This window comes from Jaculus jaculus, chromosome 11 (assembly GCF_020740685.1).
Source record: "Jaculus jaculus isolate mJacJac1 chromosome 11, mJacJac1.mat.Y.cur, whole genome shotgun sequence".
Classification (NCBI taxonomy): Eukaryota; Metazoa; Chordata; class Mammalia; order Rodentia; family Dipodidae; genus Jaculus; species Jaculus jaculus.
In genome coordinates, this window is record NC_059112.1 from 82,761,679 (window position 1) to 82,782,213 (window position 20,535).

The 20,535-nt window shown below is 43.4% G+C and overlaps 1 protein-coding gene across 1 annotated transcript in view; it reads left to right on the forward strand.

Moving 5' to 3' along the window:
* Positions 1-16,035, forward strand: part of Tmem212 (transmembrane protein 212) — a 57,540-nt gene extending 41,505 nt beyond the window's left edge. Inside the window, 1 exon segment of the mRNA XM_045161277.1 lies at positions 15,818-16,035. Coding sequence (XP_045017212.1) covers positions 15,818-16,035 — 218 coding nt within the window.
* Positions 16,036-20,535: the final 4,500 nt, after the last annotated feature.

Genomic DNA, 20,535 nt, shown 5'->3' on the forward strand with positions numbered 1-20,535 from the left:
AGGCCTGTCTAAGCTATAGAACAAGTTCAAGGCCAGCATGGAAAACTTAGGGAAAACCTTTCACAAAACTTTTTAAGTGAAAATAAAGAGCTGGGAATATAAGTCAGTGTTAGAGTGCTTGCCAGTATGTATGAGACTTTGGGTTCAATTTCTAGTACCACAAAAACAGAGATAGAAAGAGAGAGAGAGAGATAAGTAAAGAAAGTAAGTAGAAAGAAAATGTTTAAAACAACAGATAAATCTTTGCCAGTAAAAACCATAAGTCTCCACCTCTAGAAGCACCAAAGAATGTAAATAAAACTGCATTTGTGCTGAAGAGTATTCCTGAATGATTACACTGGTACTGAGACATGAGCACAATACCCCTTAGGATGTAGCCCTGTGGGTCTGACGCTCTACCTTCTATTAACTAAAGAGAACACTGCGTTGCTATGACTGGTTGCCTGAGTTCACTCCCCACAGCCAAGGAGGGAGGGAGACAGGAAGTAATTTGGCCGAGAGCAAGGGCTTCACTGCAGGATGCTGGCCCGAGGGCGCAGCAGGGACCGCGCGGGCAGCAGCCCATCACCTCTACCAACTCTACACTTCACTCACCAGGGGTATTCTCTGGCTCTTCCCTCAGATCACAGGGCTGTGGCCAGGAACCCTGCTAGATCTGTCTCTGTCTGTATCTTTGAAATAAAATCTTCATTCCTTTTGAGGCAGTTAGCATTCAGAAGAAAGCAGCACATGGAACAGTGAAAAGGGAGATTTTTTAAACATGGGATGGATGTCTCATCCCTGTCTGAAGCCACAGTGCCAAGTCCCTAGGCTATATATGTCTGAGTTAGGACACTGGCTGAAGACATGATGCCTTCTGGGAATACAGCTCACATTACAGCGGCTAGGCTACGTACCACTTCCAGTTCACTTTGGCCACATTCCTTTTTTTTTTTTTTTTTTAAATTTCTATTGATACACTTCAACCGTTTTAAAGCAGAAGGCTTCTTTGTTCAATATTCTGTCTGCCCTATCAGATCAACCAGAATTATCTTGTTGGTCATCTTTGGAAAAAATAAAAGCTTTCCATTAGATCGTTGAAAGATGAAGCTGGGCATGGTGGCACATGTTTTTAATCCCAGCATTTGGAAGGCAGAGGTAAAGGATCACTGTGAGGCCAGCTTAGAGCTACAGAGTGAGTTCCAGGTCACCCTAGGCTAGAGTGAGACTCTACCGCAGAAAGAAAGAAAGAAAGAAACAGAGAGAGAGAGGGAGGGAGAAAGAAAAAAGGAGGAGTGGGGGCTGGAGAGATGTCTTAGCAGTTAAGGTGTTTACCTGTAAAGCCTAAGGACCCAGTATTGATTCCCCAGAACCTACATAAGCCAGATGCACATGCTGGCACATGTGTCTGGTAATCTGTTTGCAGTGGCTGGAGGTGCTAGCATGCCCATTCTCTCTGTCTCTCTCTTTAATTAATTAATTAATTAATTAAAAAAGAAAGATAAGGGACATATATTTATAGTCTGTTAGCAGAAGATGTTTTAAAATACTTTTCCTGGAGCTGGAAAGATTGCTCAGTGGTTAAAGTGCTTGCTTGCAAAGGCTGATGACCTGGGTTCGAATCCCCAGTACACACATAAAGCTAGATACACAAAATGGCACATGCATCTGGAGTGTGTTTATAGTGGCAAAGGGCCCTGGCACCCATTCTCTCCTCTCTCTCCTCGCAAATAAATAAGTACTGATATATGTACATACATAAATACATACATATATTTTTTCCCTAAATTATCAGAGTGAAAAGATAGCCTAGAGAATGGTGAAAAAAAGTTTTTGCCAACTATACATCAAAAGAAGACTAATAGCTAGGTTATAGGTGCTGGGAAAATGGCTCAGCAGTTAAACGAGCTTGCTTATAAGCCTGCTGGCCCAGGTTCAATTCCCGAGTACTGACTTAAAGCCAAATGCACAACATGCCGCATACATCTGGAGTCCATTTGCAGTGGCAAAAGTCCCTAGCATGCCCATTCTCTCTCCCATCTAATAAATGAAAATAATTTAATTAAAAAGTAACCTAGGGCTGGAGAGATGGCTTAGCAGTTAAGCGCTTACCTGTGAAGCCTAAGGACCCCAGTTCGAGGCTCGATTCCCCAGGACCCACGTTAGCCAGATGCACAAGGAGGCGCACGTGTCTGGAGTTCGTTTGCAGTGGCTGGAGGCCCTGGTGCACCCATTCTCTCTCTCTATTCCTATCTGCCTCTTTCTCTGTCTGTCGCTCTCAAATAAATAAACAAAATAAACAAAAAAGTAAAGAATAAGTAACCTAAATATATTAAAAACTACAAAAATTAGACAACAAAAAATTAAATTAAGGGGGCTAATGAACTGAATTGATAGCTCCCAAAAGAAGAAATGCAAGTGGTGAACAAACACTTGAGAAATTGTTCAATATCCTTAGGTTTTTGCCAGAATGGCTGTCATCAAATGTAAAATATAAATGATAGGGCTGGAGAGATGGCTTAGTGGTTAAGGTGCCAGTGTGCAAAGCCTAAGACCTCGGCTTGCTTCCCTATAAGCCCCACATAAGCCAGATGCAAACGATGACGCATGCATCCGGACTTCGTTTGCAGGGGCTGGAAGTCCTGGCATGCCCATGAGCGCACTCTCTCTCCCCTTCCCCTCTTCCTCTTTTTCTCAAATAAATAAATAAAAATAAAATAAAATAAAACAAATGGTAGAGAGGATTTGGGAAAGAAGAACGCTTCGTCGCTACTATGTGCAACCACTGTGAAAATCAGTATGTAGGTTTCTCAACAAAACGAAAGTACCATAGGACCCAACTCTGTCACACCTAGGCATACGCCAGGTCGATTCTAAGTCAGCACCCTACAGATACTTTCAGAGCACAGCTATGCTTACAGTCCACAACAGCTAAGTTACAGAACCAGCCTAGGTGTCCATCCATAGATAAATGTGGGCTGGAGAGAAGACTTAGCACTTAAGACGCTTGTGCGCAAAGCCTAAGGACCCAGGTTCAATTCCCAGTAGCCATGTAAGCCAGATATAGTGGTGGCACATATGTCTGGAGTTTGTTTTCATTGGCTAGAGACCCTGGAGTGCTCCCTCTCTCCCTCCCTCTCTCTCACTCTCTATTGAATGCATAAATAAATCAATAAAATGGATAAATGGATAAGGAAACTAGAACCCATATGTACAATGGAAATTTATTCAACCATAAAATTAAATGCAATTATAACATTTGTAGGAGAATGGATGGTGGTGGACATGGATGGGTCATCACATTAAATATGTAAGCCTGACCCAGTAATACAAATTCTGCACATTTTCTCTCATATGCTGACTCTGGATTAAAAAAGTTAAATGTGTGTGTGTTGTAAAAAATATATTTTTCTTAGTGGTGGCACATGCTTTTCATCCCAGTACTTCGGCAGCTGAAGCAGGAGCCAGCCTTGATTACATAGTGAGACCCTGTCTAAAAATTAAAAAATCAAATTAAGTGTGTCCTTCCGCTCTTACTCATAGAGTAAAAGCTGGGATCACGACAGGATGCAATCAGTGCAGGTTTGTCGAGGCTGTCTTCTATTTACTGGAAGTGATTTTCATTGTCACCTGCTGAGGATGACACACTCAAAGCCATAAGTATTGTCTTCATTATTCATACTGCTTCTCAGCACATTTATTGATCATGTATCACGCTGAAGCTAGATGCAGAGAAATGACGAGAATACATCCTTGGCCTCCTCTGATATACAGGGACTAAAGGAACACAAGAGTTTGGCGCAAGAAATCAGACAGGGGAGAGCAGGCTCTGAAATACAAGTGATAGATTGTATTCATAGGGTTTTCCAGAGGAAAGAGGCCAACAGAATCCACATATAATATGAAGAGGTAATTTATTTAATTGGTTTACTTGACAGAGGATGGATAGGCCCAGAGGGCCCATCTGTAGGCTGGAGAGCCAATGAAACCAGTAGCTGCTCAATTCTAGAAGTTAGAAGCCCGGGAACCGGAGGGACCAATGATACAATTCTAGTCACAGGCTGAAGGTCTGGAAACTCCTTGGAGAGTCACTGGCTAAAATTATGCCCAGAGGCTGAGAAATCTGGCTTCTAATAGCAATGGCAAAGGTGGACCCACCCAAGTAGGGTTAGCATGGGTGTGTGTGAGCTTCCCCCTCCCCTCAGGCTCCAGCCCATTAGATGTTGTATTCCACATCCTGGCTCCACCCCATTGGATGGTGTATTCCATATCCCGGCTCCAGTCCATTGGATGGTGCCGCCCACATACAGGGCAAGTTTTCGCACTGTTCACTGACCTTATGGCAATTTTCTTTGAAGACACCCTCACATGCATACATAGAAGCTGATTAGTAACTTTGTAGCCATCTCTTACAGTCCAGTCAAATGGACAACCAAGACTGTCTCGGAAATATTCAGACAGTAGAACCAAGATGACTTAGTGATCGCTATAGTGCGAGCAAGGTAGGAGACCACACAGATGCAAATAAAGACTTCTGCATCTTGAGAGAGGAAGCAGTGACTGGATTTAATCTGTGAGTCACATTTTTAACTTTGAGGGTAAATATTCAAGTTCTTGTTTCATCATTAATAAAAAGCCCATTGTAAATGCTAGGGAAGAATCCTCCAAGTTTCACCCAAGGACTATTGCAGCTTTCTACTGAACAATCCATGGCTTAAACTGGTCACATAGCTGATTCAAGTGATACCTTGCTGTGAATTCGTAACCTGATGCTCCAAGGCATGGATTATGAGAGAATGTTTAAAAATATTTTTATTTATTTGCAAGCAGAGAAAAACGAGAGGTGGGGGTAGGGAGAGAAAAAGAGAGAGAGAATGGGCATACCAGGGCCTCTACCACTGCAAAAAAAAAACAAAACAAAAAACTCTACCATGCTACCATGGGCATCTGGCTTTCACATGTGCATCTGACTTCCGTGGGTACTGGGTTAAAGGCAAGTGCCTTAACTGCTAAGCCATCTCGCCAACCTGAGAATTTTCATTTAAGTCAATATTATATAATAACTTATGCATTGGTTACCTTTCTTGTTCCCTTGACTGACAAACACAGCATGGAAGGCAGGAAGGAAGGAAGGAAGGGAGGGAGGGAGGGAGGGAGGGAGGGAGGGAGGGAGGGAGGGAGGGAGGGAGAAAGGAAGGAAGGAAGGAAGGAAGGAAGGAAGGAAGGAAGGAAGGAAGGAAGGAAGGAAGGAAGGAAGGAAGGAAGGAAGGGAGAAGGGCTGAATACTTTGGCTCATAGTTTGACTTTCTAGTCCATCACGGTGGGGTAGGCTTGGTGGCAAGAGTGACAGGCTGCTGTCACATCACATCTGCAGTCAGGAAGTAGAGATGAATGATGTTGCTCAGATCATTTTTTTCCCTTTTTATTCAGTTTGGGAACCCAGCCCATAAGATGGTTCCACTCATAATTGGGTAGTCCTTCTTACCTCTCGAAACTGTGACACACATACCCAGAGGTTTGTCTCCTACGTGATTCTAGATCTTTTCTGGTTGACAACATGATCCATCACAACACATCTCTGCTTTCCTTTCGCTGACTGTGCCATGGCAAACAGAGCCCTTGAAGGGCCTGTAGGTAGCTAAGCTTATGACCCTTGTCAGTCTTCCTTTACTTCCCCACTACCCTGAGAACTGTTGACCACTTTCTGCATTGAGCTGAGTACCCATGGTGGTCTGTTCAGTGTACCATCTCATGATTCCCTCTTTCTCCATGCTCCCCCCACCCAGTTTCCTCTCCTTGCACTCGGCTTAGTCCTTAGAGGATGATGGTTTTGATAACCACCCTTGGGCTGTGCTACACACATCCATATCTGGGACTGAGACCCCAGGTCTCCTGCTTCTCTGTTGGATTTTTTTTTTTTTTCATCTTGGCTTTGGTTCTGAAAAACATCATTGAGAACTCAAACATCTTGCAAATAATGGACTTGGCCTTATTTATCCCAACGGTTCTCAGATTTAACCTATTTAAGATAAAAGATATTTGAGGGGAAAGGTACAGCTATACTATAACATCATATATGGGACTTTGAGCATGCATTGCTTTTCATATTCAAGAGAAGTCCTAGGACCAATTCTGCTCAGCTACCAAGGGATGACTGCATATTAAAAGCTTCACACTGAGCTGGGATAGGTGGATCACACCCTGGCTCCCAGTACTCAGCATAGAGGGGGAGAATCACCGTGAATTTGAGAACATTCTGGGCTACAGAGTGAGTTCTAGGTAAGTGTGGGTTAGAGTGAAACCCAGCATCAAAAAGCAAAAACAGGCCTTGCGAAATGGCTTAGAGGTTAAGCACTTGCCTGTGAAGCCTAAGGACCCCAGTTCAAGGCTCGATTCCCCAGGACCCACATTACCCAGATGCACAAGGCAGCCCATGCGTCTGGAGTTTGTTTGCAGTGGCTGGAGGCCCTGGTGCGCCCATTATCCGTCTCCCTCCCTCTTCCTCTTTATGTCTGTTATTCTCAAATAAATAACAATAAACCAAAACAACAACAAAAGGCAAGGCTGGTGACTGGGGAGGTGGCTCAGTGGCTAATGGCACTTGCCCTGCAACCCTGCCAATCCTACTTCAATCCCCGGCACCCATGCAAAGCAGGACACGAAGTCTGTAATCCTGATAATCCCAATGCACCTATGTCAGTGGGCGGTGGAGCCAAAAGAATCCTGCAGCCTGCGGACCCTGCCTGTCTCAAAACCCGGGGTAAGGAGAGAACCACCACCGGCAGGTTGCCCTATGACTTTCACATTTGTGCCATCCCCAGATGAACACAAACAGACATCAAGTTAGGTGTGGTGATGTTAGGTTGCCATTCTAGCACTCACGAGGCCAAGGTAGGAGGATTCCAGGTTCCAGGCCAGCCTGGGCGACATCATGAGTTTGAGGCCAGCTTGGGATACACAGTATGACTCTGTCTCCAAACACACACACACACACACACACACACACACACACACACACACACACACACAAATCCAAAAAAGAAAAGAAAAGAAAACCTCAGATAGAGAGATGGTTTAGTGGTTAAGGTGCTTGCCTGCGAAGCCTCGGGACCCAGGTTTGATTCTCCCATACCCACATAAGCCAGATGCACAAAGTGGTGCATGTAACTGGAGTTTGTTTGCGGTAGCTGGAGGCCCTGGTGTGCCCATTTTTTTCTCTCTCTCTTTCTACTTCTTTGTCTCTCTATTCTCTCAAATAAATTAATTAATAAAAATATTTCTAAAACCCCTTCCAAACTTTAAGAAAGTGCCTCAATAGAAGGCAGTGAGAACTAAGGACAGCCACAATCTATCAACAAGACAAGAAAAGATAGATGACTCTCTAGAAGGGGATGAGCCACCCCGTACATCAGCCAGGGCCCAGGTGAACCACAGAGGAACTGGCGAGATGAGCAAGAGTGCTGCTTCCATGGCGAGCGACAAAGCCAGGGTGAAGGAGACAGACGCTGAGGACACTCAACACATAGCAAAACAGAAATCCAGAAGCTGCTGAGGCCACACTAAAAGTAGACTTAAAACATACCCACCAAGGCTCAAAGAACTTTGTAGAAGAGATGGTGGAAAGATTGTAAGAGTCACAGGTCAGGAGGGAATATCCAGAGGAATTGCCCCCCCTCCAAATTCTGACTACTGCTTTTACAAATTATAACCCACAACCCCAGTGTGAACAGCAGCAATCTCACTGAGGGGGGTCCTCAGTGGAATGGGGCAGGGAGGAGAGAAATGGTGGGTCCATGCAAAAGTTTCTACTTAATTAAAAATGAGGGAGTCTGAAGAGATGGCTCTGCAGTTAAGGTGCTTGCCTGCCAAGGCTAATGACCTGAGTTCAATTCCCAGTATCCATGTAAGCCAGATGTACAGAGTGACACATGGGCCTGGAGTTTGTTTGCAGTGACTGGAGGCCTTGCCATGCCCATACCCTCTCTCTCTCTCTCTCTCTCTCTCACACACACACACACACACACTTTCTCTCTCTCTCTCTCTGTACCTCTCTGCTTGAAAATAGAAATTATATATATTATAATACTATAATATATATAATATAACACAAGATGACAAGATTTAATGTTAAGGATGGTTATCTCTTATCATGACAGTATGAATGGTACCCCTGAAAAGGGTCCCTTGTTTGTCAAGAAACCTAGGCACCATTCTAATCCACTGAGCCATTCATGTCCCCTTTTAGGAATTCCATTTCTTCATCTATAATTAAAGTGAACGAGACCATTCTGTAATTCTCAGTCCATTTCAGAGTAATAAATACTTTCATTAAATGTCTTAAATATTAAACAAACATACAATAAACGGATTCACCAAAAAAAAAATCTTGGGCTGGGGAGACGGTTCAGTAGGTAAAGGCTTTGCTTGTAAAGTCTGAAGGCCCAAGTTCAATTCCCAGTACCCATGTAAAGTCATATGCAAAGTGGTGCATGTATTTGGCATGGCAATACACACATGTACATGCAATAAATAAATAAGATAAAAATAATGATCTCATCATTTTATTATGTTTTAAATGGTTTTAGATACAATTAAATTGTATCACACAATTAAATTGAATATAATAGTATTCACAATACTAAGTAAGCTTTTACCAACTTAATAAGTGGCATTCTACTTACATAAAAGTGAGTAAGTGATATAAAGTTTGATTTTTGAACAAAACTAGATGAAGTAGGCTAAAATTTATAATTCCATTTAACTATATATTATACTGAAATATCAACCAAAACTAGCATAAGAGTTAAAGTTTGGTGAAATATTTCTGTATTTAGGTTGGGTTGAGTCAGGGTTTCATGTAGCCAAAGCTGACCTTCAACTCCACATTATCCTATCTCCACATTTCTAGCGCTGGAATGAAAGTTGTATACCACCACACCTGGCTACATAGATATATATGAAGGAAAAGTAGAAAAAAATACCACTACTACTTGTGAACATATCTATGTAGGTAGCATGTTGTTGACCCTGCTAGATTTCACTGACCATGGATAAAAACTTACCCTCCCTATGATCTTCAACATCTATTTCCCTTTGTGTGTGTGTGTGTGTGTGTGTGTGTGTGTGTGTACATCTTTTGAGGTAGGGTCTCCCTCTAGCCCAGGCTGACCTGGAATTTACTGTGTAGTCTCAGGTGGCCTCAAACTCATGGCGATCCTCCTACCTCTGCCTTCCGAGTGCTGGGATTAAAGGCTTGTGCCACCACACCCTGCTCTATTTCCCCTTTTTAAAAACTTTATTTTTATTTATTTATTTGAGAGAGAAAGATGGAGAGAGAGAGAGAAAAAAAAAAAGGGCATGCCAGAGCCTCCAGCCACTGCAAAGGAACTCCAGACGCATTCAACCCCTTGTGCATCTGGCTTACGTGGGTCCTGGGGAATAGAACCAAGGTCCTTTGGCTCTGCAGGCAAGCAATTTAATGGCTAAGCCATCTCTCCAGGCCTCTATTTCCCTTTTAATGCAGATATATGGGCTGCATTGTGATGGACTCTATAGGCATGTTGAGCAGACAAATGTCATTTACTGACTCAGAGAAAAAAACCTCTTGAGGCATATTGGCCGAATGATCGTCACTTTAATGCTTTTTGGTACTTGGATTTCTGTATCCATGTGCTTTATGCCATTCGTCCTTCCCCAGAGACTCCTGCGGTCACATGAATTAAACGGTGCAGATGATGAAAGGCTGCAGTTCCCCAGTCATAGCACAAAGCAATATTTAGGTGCAAGATAAACCAATTCCCTCTCAGAAGTTCCCAGAGAATTCTATTTAAATTTTTACTTTTTAATATTTTGGAGGGGTTTTGTTTCTTTGTTTGTTGTTTTTCTTCAAGGTAGAGTCTCACTCTAGCCCAGGCTGACCTGGAACTCAATTCTGTAGTCCCTGCCTGCCTTTGAACTCAAGGTGATCCTTCTACCTCTTTCTCCCAAGTGCTGGGATTCTAGGTATGCACCACCACGCTTGTCTAATGTTTACTGTTTTAAATCTTACTTTCCCTCTCTACAGAATCTGAGACTGTTAACTTTTCTATCGTGGGGCTGGCTGGCCATTGATCTCATGGCCTTAGGCAAGAGACATATTCCTAGATACACTTCTATTTAAAAGAGAAAAATTGTGTTTTGTTTTGTTTTGACAGGGGCTTGCAATGTAGACCAGGCTGGCCACAACCCTAGGATACTCTTGCCTCAGCCTTCTGAATCTGTGATAATGGACTTGTACTGCCTCACCTTGGCTGACACATGACCTTAATGTTCATAGTTTACACTTGACATGGAGATCCCAAAGTGTGCTCATTCTCTCTCTCTTTTCATCTTTATATAGGGATGAGCATAGGAGAGACATAGCCTGAAGCTTTCAATGGTGCCGTGGCGTCGGTGCAGAAGGCCTTTTCAGTCCCAGGGGTGTGTGTGAGAGGTCCCTTCTAGCATAGACCTTCTGTGTTGTAGTGTGTTGAGTTAAGCCTTCTGCGCACAGCAGCTGTTCCCATGGATCTGGGGGGGGGGGCAGCTTGGAGCACTACCTAAATTGGCTGTTGTTCTCCTGGGATGAGGAGCTAACAAGAGAGGCATGAGGATAGTGAGATATCATATTTAACACTGGGGCATCCCAGTACATTCCTTTTCCCCAAGTTCACACTATGTACCAGGCACTGCTTTCTAGACTGTGGGTGTGCGTGGGCCCAAACTGGACGGCTGTCTCTTTTTGTATGAATCTCAAGCTAAGAAGTTTTTTTTTCTTTTAAATTTTGAAGTAGATGGGGAAAATCAGAATTTCATGACTCTTGAAAAATATTTCATACTCACATTTCCATGCCCATAAATAAAGTCTCACTGGGACAGAGTCCTGCTCACTGATTTATGTATTGTTCATGGCTGCTCTCAGCAGTAGAATTGCGTTGTAGTGACAGAGATCAGGTAGCCCATAAACCCTAAAATATTTATTATCTGGCCCCTTGCAGAAGAATTTGCTGATCCTTCTTTTAAGCATTTGATATGCACTTGACAGCCAAACAACAACAAAATAATAATAAAAAGCACTCAACTTTCAAGGAGGGAGAGAATAAATAATACACACAGCTTAAAAAAATAAAATCATATGCTCAAAGGTGGCAAGTGCAATATAAAAATTTTAAAAGGGTGGTGCTGGGAGTGAGGGTCAAAAGGATAGCTGGTTGCAATATTAAACTTAATTTTATGTCTTCCCAGCCGAAGCTCAAAAATCTCGCTTAAATCTCCAGCAGTAATATTTCAAGCCTACAAACAATTTGCGTGTCACGGAGAATTTACTGTGGCTATTCAGTCTAAGTCCCCAGGAAAGACTCGATGGGGAAGCGTGCTTGAATCCCACGCCAAGGAGCGCTGCTGTCCGCAGAGCGCTTTGGGCTTGACTTGCACTCCGTGGAGGCGGGCACAGTCCACGTGAGGCCGCCGGAGGTTTCGTCGTCGCCTCCCTCCCTTACCATCTGGGTAACCTTGAGCGAGCCAGAGGAAAACCTCCCCAAGCCTAAGCCTAAGCCTCTGTAAACGGGAGATAAGCCCCTTCCTCACCCACCCGATGCAGAGTGAGGTCGCTTCTCGCTTCTCGCTTCTCGTGAGCAGACGCAGGGCCTGCCGGGCAGGGTACTGGAGAGGTGTTTAAGAAATGTGTGTTTCCTGCCCTCAGTTCTAATCAAATTGAAGCTCTTGGCTACCAATTAAAGATTTCCAAAAGTTCTCCCTTGAATCTTCTGCTAGCTTTTGAAAAGCTCCAAGCCAATCCAATCCAAATAACACAAACAGCAAATGACCATAGGAAATATTTAACAGTGAGATTTCCCCACCTCCCCACCCAGGTCCTGCCACAAGAGCAATGGCTTTCCCTGTGTTATGACCAAACGTATATTACACGTATATTTCTTCTTTATACCTTTCTGACACTCCTTTCACCATTACCACCAACTGTTCTCTCTGAAATCTGTAAGCGTTCCATGGTGTCATTATTTGAGTCATCCTTCAGCAGCCTCCTGTGCCATTTTTTTCTGTGCCATTTTTTTAAAGGCTAAATTAAATGTCAGAGGTGACACTGTATTTTCTTTGATAAACTGTACAAATAAGTGTTTTCCTTTCCCTTACTTAGGGTCAAAAGGATGGACACTTAAAAATGAATCTGTGTTCCTCTTAAATTGGCTTTATTTGTGGTCATTATTTTGAAATATTTACAAAATAAATTTAATCTTAAAACTTTTTCCCTCTGTGTTCTTGTGATAGAAATTATAAACAATTGCGTGTCTTGGCCCCTTTTCATCATTCCCATTTTAAATTTTACATATGATGGCATAAAATGGAAATATTGTTGTCACAGAAGTACTAAAGTCTATGATATAAATTTGTAGCCAATAAATGCTTTGTTTTTATTTTCCATATTTCCTGTGTGAGTTTCATTCACAAGCAACTCCATATTACTAATGAAGGAAACTTTTAAAATATTTCATTTATTTATTTGTAAACCAAGAGAGAGAGAGCATGGGCATTCCAGAGCCTCCAGCCACTGCAAACGATCACCAGAGCCATGCACCACTTTGTGCATCTGGCTTTACCTGGGTACTGGGGATTCAAACCCTGGTCATTAGGCTTTGCAGGCAAGCACCTTAACCACTTAGCATCTCTCCAGCCCAAAGGAAACATTTTTACCAGTTTTGTATCATTACTAATCCCAAAGTGAATGTAAATCTGCAAGACACAATTAAAACATGAAGTTGTGACCCAGAGGGGTCTCTTGCAGCATTACCCTCCCACAAGCCTCTCAGGTTATTATCCAAGGCACCAATAATAAACCACCTAGGGACTGGGAATGTAGCTCATTTGGTAACGTGCTTACCCAGCATGTCCAAAACTGTGAGTTCAATCTCTAGTACCATATTAACAGGGTATGGTGGTACATTTGTGTAATCTTGACACTCAGAAGGTGGAGGTGAGATTTCTAAGTCATCCTTGACTACACAGCAAGTTCAAGACTAGCCTGGGCTACATGGGACCCCATCTCAGGAAAAAAAACAAAACAAAACATATCAAACCTCTTGATAAAGGACCTTGGATTAGGGCCTGGGGAGATGTCTCAGAGGATAAAATGTTTGTGTTCAAGATTGACAATGCTCAACACCCACATAAAAATACTGGTCTGATGGAGCATATATGAGGAGACAGAGGCAGGAAGTTCCGGGGAGTTGCGGGATAGCTAGTCTAACCAAATTGTTGAGCACTGGGTTTAGCCAGAGACACTATTTCCAAGATTAAGATGGAGAGAAACTGAAGAAGACCTCACCTACCATCAACCTCTGGTCTTTACATGCACACGCACAGGTGTGCACCTATAGACACAGGGACATGCGCACATACGCAGGCATACACACACACACACACACACACACACACACACACACACACACACAGAAGCAACCTTAGATACCTATTAGGCCAACTCCTTAACAAGTATCCCAAGATCTGCACTGCTCCCTCCAGTACAATCATTCCTAAGAGAGCGCCCCATGCAGTGATCTAATGACTGGAAATGGAGGAACTCTTCTCGGGGAGGTCAGAGATCTCTTCGTGCATCCTCCGTGTCTCTGTCTTTTATCTGCAGCTCTTCATGCTTTAGAAAAGTGGTTTGCAAATTGTAAGCCCAGCTCAGCACCATTAGTATCACAGAGAAATTTCTGAGAACTGGTGATGGGTTAGATTTGGGTCACCTGTCCCAGGAAGCCATTCTGTGAGATATACTGGTGTCCTATGGCAGAAAATGAGTGGGGTTCTGGAATGGAAAACAACCAGGATATGAATCCTGCACCTCTGTCCCTTGAGTACAAGGACTCAGTTTCCTCTTGGTCTAATGCAGCTAATCAGAGGAGCAAATTCATAGGCTTGCTGAGAGAAATGAATAATTTTATCATCTGCAATGCATGGCACAGAGTGACTAATACACCTTAATAATCAGAAAGAGCAAGGTGTTTAGAAATTCATTCAATGTTTCTATTGGATGTCCTTGAATACCAGTCAATATAGAATCCACTCATTGAGAATGGATAAACTTGAGCATAAACAAGTTAGACATAACACTTTAGACACAAGACATAAACATGTTCCTTTCACAGATGTGACATCTGATACCAAAAGAGACTACGTGACTTGTCCAAGGACACAAGCTGAAATGCTGGTGTCTAGAAGTTCTGTACATGCCTCCCAGGCCCTCAGTCAACACACATTTATCTGTTGCTTAATGCACTGATAAGATTTCTAGCCATGGGTTTGGTGATGACACACGCAGGGTTTTCAAATTTGTCAGGACAATGTCTGAATTAACCTTAATAAGAGTTGAGACTCTCACTTCGTACTGAATGCCCTGTTTGCCTATATTTTGCTTTCTTATTTATATCCTACTCTGTGCCAAAACAATCAAAGGTGCCCATTGGGCATTTTGTCCACAGCTGGAGCTCTGGCTACCTGGTTGACAACTTGTAGGGCCAGTGAAGTCCAGCAATTTCTTTCTAGAACCACAGCAAGAAACTCTCAATAAAACGCACACAAGTTAAGCCAGGTATGGTGTCATGCTCCTGGAATCCTAACACTTAGGGGGCAGAGGTCAGAGAATTAGAGTTTCAAGGTCAGCCTCAGCTACTTAGGGAGTTCAAGACCAACCTGGGCTCCATGAGACCCAGTCTCTAAAAGACAAAAAAGTGTGCACAATTCTAAGACTCTCAAGTGAATACATAATTTCTGTGGTACCAGGTGAAATCATGGACTAGTGGGTGTTTCGGTTTCACCATGATATTAAAGCTATATTCAAGGAATAAAAGGTCAATTCTAGTCAAAAGAAGTGGACACATTTTACTATGCCCTTGCCTGGGAGAACTAATGGCCTAATTCCACCCATAATGTGCCAAAAGACTATAAAAAAAGGCTATTTTACAGATTGGAAAGGATAAGGGACCTTCATTTTAAACAATCTATTTCCAGATTCATGTGGCCTTAGGTCTCACTGAGCCAGTGACAGGGGCCAGGGCAGAAAAGTGGGTTGAGTTACTTGCAAGTCTTTGAATGTGGACACATCAGTTTGTGGGAAGGAAACTATTTAAAATGGGGCTTAAGGGAAGGGGGAAAAAATCCCCTTTCCCCAGCTGAGATTCTTCCACGATGTGGTCATGCAGTCTCTGGAAAACCTCCATAGAGCAGTCCACCACTCTCATTGGATGTATGCAAATTATGTGAGACCAGTGGTTTCCTGGCAAGGAAAAAACTTATCATAACAGAGCAAGAATGCAATCCGAGCTCTGAAAGAACAGAGTCGTTCTTGACAGGGCAATTTTAGCCCTTGACATTCCAGGAAATAGCTTCATAATGTCATTTGGGCTGGGGTTTAACCAGCCCTAAGACACGGAGACACAAATGCAGTATGTGAGATCTGAAATATCAATGTGGGGACCATGATTCTTTTTCACGCAGAGTTTCATAACAAAAGCCACAGCCAGAACAAAACCCCGGCAAGGCATCCTAGTTAAATTTTACATTGTCACTACCAGTTAAGCCCAATGTAAGGAGAGGATGGGTTCCTGCCAAGAACTCACAGATACATCATGAAGCCTATTTCCTGTCCATTTCCTAGGCATGGGGTCCATACCATACCCACCATGCAACAGGCACACCAGGCTGCATTTTGGTCACTGATACATAGGCAAAAGTTCACCCATCGCAGATGCCTTTATGAACCAGGCTGGCCTTCGCATTTTTGCGTGTTTCATTTGCCGCACAGCTGAAAAAGGTTACGAGACTCAGGATAAATGTCGGGAAATTTGGATCAGAGCCCCACACTATGACGTCATTTTCTTGCAATGCAATGAAGCAATGACATTTCCTGAGGGAAAAATGATTAAGGATGACAAGCAGTCGCACTTGCCCCCCATGTTTGCAGTGGAAAGGTGTCAGGCCTGCCGAGCTCCAGCTCTGGCCTCTGCTGCTGTCCTTGACTGAAACTTCTATGAAGTTCCATCTGAAACGGAGCGCAAGAGAGGGATAGAGGGAGAACGAGAGAAAGAGTGGCAGACAGGAACCTATTGTGCCTTAAGTTTTTTTTTTTTTTAAGATATTTTTAAATTTATGTATTCGCAGAGAGAGAAAGAGATGGCCACTTCAAGAGGGACAAACAGGGACTCTTCCTGGGAGTTATTTCACAGTCACTGAGTAAACCTTGCAGAAATACATGTGCTCTCTCTAGAAAAGTAGAAAACATCTGAAAAGGGTCCCCAGTTTTCCAGGATGGCTCTACACCCCAGTCTTCCCACACCTACTCCTCGTTCTCTTGGGGGTACCCTCTGTGTTGTCGAGGGTCTGGACGTGTGAGCCATTGTTTCAGGACCTAGCCAAAGTTTCACTGTTACGCACCTAGGAAGCACACTCAAGCCTAGAAAGCAAGTTTACGTTTTCTTAGAGGCAAGAGCGCAACATGTCCAAGCTTTCATGACTTTGCTAAATTTGCATTCTTATGTTCGCTAAAACAACTCTCCTTTATGTCTTTGTGATTCCTTTTAGCTAAGACTATACCGGAATTTTTTTTTTTTTTTCACACTCAGTATATTTATCACAAAACCTGGAGCTTTTTTTTTTCTTTTCTTTTCTTACCATCTGAACAACCTTCCTGCTTGTTCATACATGCTGCAAGGGTTGTTGAACTTAAATACACAGATGAGACTTGTTGAAGATTACCTCTTTGCCGCTCTGTGAGGGGGGGAGGGGGAGGAGATCAAAGCTCCCTGTAGTTTCCAAGGATGACCCCTCTTTGTTCTGAACACTCCTCATGTCTCCTGCTTGTAGACACTCCTACAAAGACCTCCCTGTTTTCCTAGCCTGTAAATCTCCTTCTTATAAACAAGACCCCTACTGCCCATTTGCCATCTTAGAAGTAGGAGGCTTTACCTGGGTGACTAGGTTCTTTGCTTTGTAGTGGCTTTTTATAGTATAAACCCTAAAAAAAAAAAAAATTTTAGGTCATAGAGTTAAAGCAGCTGTTTTTAGTAGAGTTATTGGTGCGTGGAGAAAAATAGAGAATGGATCCATTCTAATTGAGCTATGTTAGAACAAAGCAAAACTTGCCCTTTATCATTTCTGCCTTGAAAGAACCAAGTGGTGGAGCTGAGAGATATGGCTTAGACTAGGTCAATGCATTTGCATGCAAAACCTACAAACTCAGGTTCAATTTCCCAGGACCCACGTAAACCATATGCACAAGGTGGCGCGTGCATCTAGAGTTCATTTGCAATGGACACACACATTCTTCCTCTCTGCTCCTCCCCTCCCCTCTCAAATAAATAAATAAACAAAAATATTTTTCATAAAAGGAACCAAATGGACAAAATATTTTCTTTTGTGCTTTAAAGTGTCTCTGATTTGTAAATACACTTCAGATTAGGGTGGAATATAAAATAAAGAATGATAATCTGTTTTACTTAGTTCACAATTTTTAAACCCCTTTTAGCATACGTGGGATGTGCATGCATGTGTGTTTGTTCATATGTGTATAGGTGCACATGTGTGTTTGGTACACAAGCCTGCCCATGTATGCCCATGTATGTGGAGGCCAGAGGATGAAGTCAGGTGTTTTCCTCAACTGCTCTTCTTATTTTCAAGACAGGGGCTCTCCTTGACTTGGAGCTCACTGATTCAGCTAGTCTAGCTAGCCAGTAAGTCTTGGGGATACTGTCCCCCAGCACTAGGATACAGTCATGTGCCACCACACCCGGCCTTTATGTGGGTGCTAACAATCTGAACTTGGGTCCTCGTGCTTGCTCAGCAAGCACGCTATGCCCTGAGTGAGCCACACAGCCTAGTGCACAAATTATTATTGATCAAGTACACAGGGTACCAGCCAGAAGCAAAGGTGTGAATTAGAAGCTGAAATCAACCAGGCCCTGAGAAGAGGCAGAAGGGAAACAAAGGACATTTGAACGAGTGACATACTTATCTAGAAAAGGACAGGAAAGTAAACCATTTCCCTTTCTGGGGGAGTCTCTGCTTTCTCACATAATCAAACAAAGGAGCCAAAATTAATTGTCATAGTCAGAATTCTGGGACTAAAAGAAATCTGTACGGGTGTGAAAAGTAAATTGAAAGCATGCAAGCCCTTGCATGCTTTGACAAATTTCAAGAGGAAGATAAGCTCAAGGTGGAATTATGACTTCAGATAGGAAAATGAATATTATCCTAGACAAAGCAAACAGCAGGAGGAAAAACCGTGGAGGTTGGCCACAAATAGGAGAGAATGCCTGTCTGGAGTGTTCGGCCGAGCTGGAAGGGAGCTACAACAGAGCTGTAAAGCAAGACTGGACAGAGGGACAGCAGAGCTCACACCAATCAATCAACAAGGATTTGGCCTTACTCGGGTTACTTTATTTGTCAAGAGACCCTTGAGGGGGTGCCTAAGATAACAGAGCCAAGGATTATGTGCCACACTAAGTATAGTCGATTGCAAAAATACCTTAGCTACTCTATAAGACTAGTGAGGGAAGAGCCCGGGTAACCAAGAGGGCTAAGGAAATATTTCAAGAATGTTCTGAGGTTCAGCCTAAACAGTGGGTCCTGCCTGAGGATTAAAAAGAAGCAGGAGATGCCAGCAGACAGGAACCCCAATGGAATGATCCTCTTTAAATAGACTACACAGCCAACACTTTGGAGGGGACTGAAAAACTGTTGCGAAGAATAACCTTCATGTGTCCTCAAGATAATGACCCTTTGGTCCAGTGACAAGGTTTTCCACATGACTTATGTATCCCAAGTCAGAGATGGGAAGAAAGCTCTTGGAGCTTCCAATGGCTGCATTCTCTTACACAATGAAAACGAGATAAAGTCCAGAGCATCACTCCTTTTTTGCCTTGCATGCTGGGAAGCCGGAACACAATTTCAATCCAATTCTGAATGAAAACTGAAAACATCCCTGATGTTGTCTTTGTCCTAGTGTGTGTATGTGTGTGTTTATTGTTTGTTGATTGTTTTTGAGATAAGCTTGAACTCACTATGTAGCCAAGGATGAACCTGGCACTTCTAATCCTCTTGCCTTTACCTCTTGAGTCCTGAAATTACAGGTGAATGTCACACCCAGTTAATGCAGTGCTGGGACTCAAACCCAGGCCTTCAAACATGCTAGGCATGACCTCTGCCAGCAGACCGCCATCCCCACCTCCATCTGGCATTCTTAGCTTTCACTACAGGTTGTCTCGCTCATCCATCTATGACAAAGATATTGATGGGGTCCTCTGTGTCAAGCAGGTTGGATCCTTCAGAAGCCACGTGGAACGTGGCTTTGGACTGGCCAGAGACCCAGGCTCAAAACTCTGCTTTGGCTGGCACGTTGTGTTTAGGTCTCAGGACTCGGTGTTTACACATGGGATTCAGGCATTTCCCAGGTGAACACGGCTGGGAGGCATGTAGCTGGGTTTCCCAATAACTCACTGGTCTTCGTCTCTTTTGAGCATGGGTTTTTCATCTGTGGGGCTTTGATCCTGCAGCTGCAGACACACTGGCACCAGGGAGCCTTAAAGGTCAAGGACTGAAGGCACACAGAGGTGGATGAAATCGGGGGACTCATTACCCACCTCAGAGACCCATGGGCGAAGGGGAGGGGTAGGCACTAAGGCTTCCAAGATAGATGGATGATGTCATTTCTGGCATAAATAACTGAGCAATTACTAAACTTGGTCTGGGCTCCAACAGGTGTGTTCCGGAGCATGGCTGTTTGGAAGAGAGCCATTCAGCTGCCCTTCTTTTAATCCACCTCTGAAACACCACGAGGTCCAAAGGCAGTGGCATGTGCTTGAGCCTCAGTTTCCTCAGCTGCAGCATAACAGACCTGGGCTCATTCATCTTCCACTGCTTGGGCCTGAATTGTCTAAGACTTTCTGTCAAATCTCCCTAACAGCCCTTTGGCTCCAGACTCCAAGTGACCCACCTTATCGTTCTTTTACAGTACACAACAGTATGCAAACCTCCATGAAATGACAACAGCTTATTCAAGGTCAAGGCCCACTAAGGATGCTGAGTCATGTCACAGACCTCCTGGATATGCTTATCCACATTCAGGATTTATTACTCCATTGAGCATACCCAGATTCTTCACGTGCAGTGTTCAGTTTCACTGCTGTTCCTGTATGTGCATGGCATGCATGGTATGCATGTTTGCATGTGTTTGCATGTTCCTATATGTGCACACACACACTGTGAAGGTGTGTGCAGGTGTGTGCGGGTATGAGCACACACACATGTGTGTGCAAATGGGGAGGCTAGAAGTTGACATTAGATGTCTTCCTCAATCTGTCTCCACTTTATTTACTGAAGCAGGGTCTCTTATTAGAATTTAGAGCTCACCAGTTTGGCTACTTAGCTAGCCAGGTGGCCCTGGCATACCCTATTTCCACATCACCAGTGCTGGGATTACAGGTGGACCATTACACCTACTTGGCATTTATGTGGGTACTAAGGATT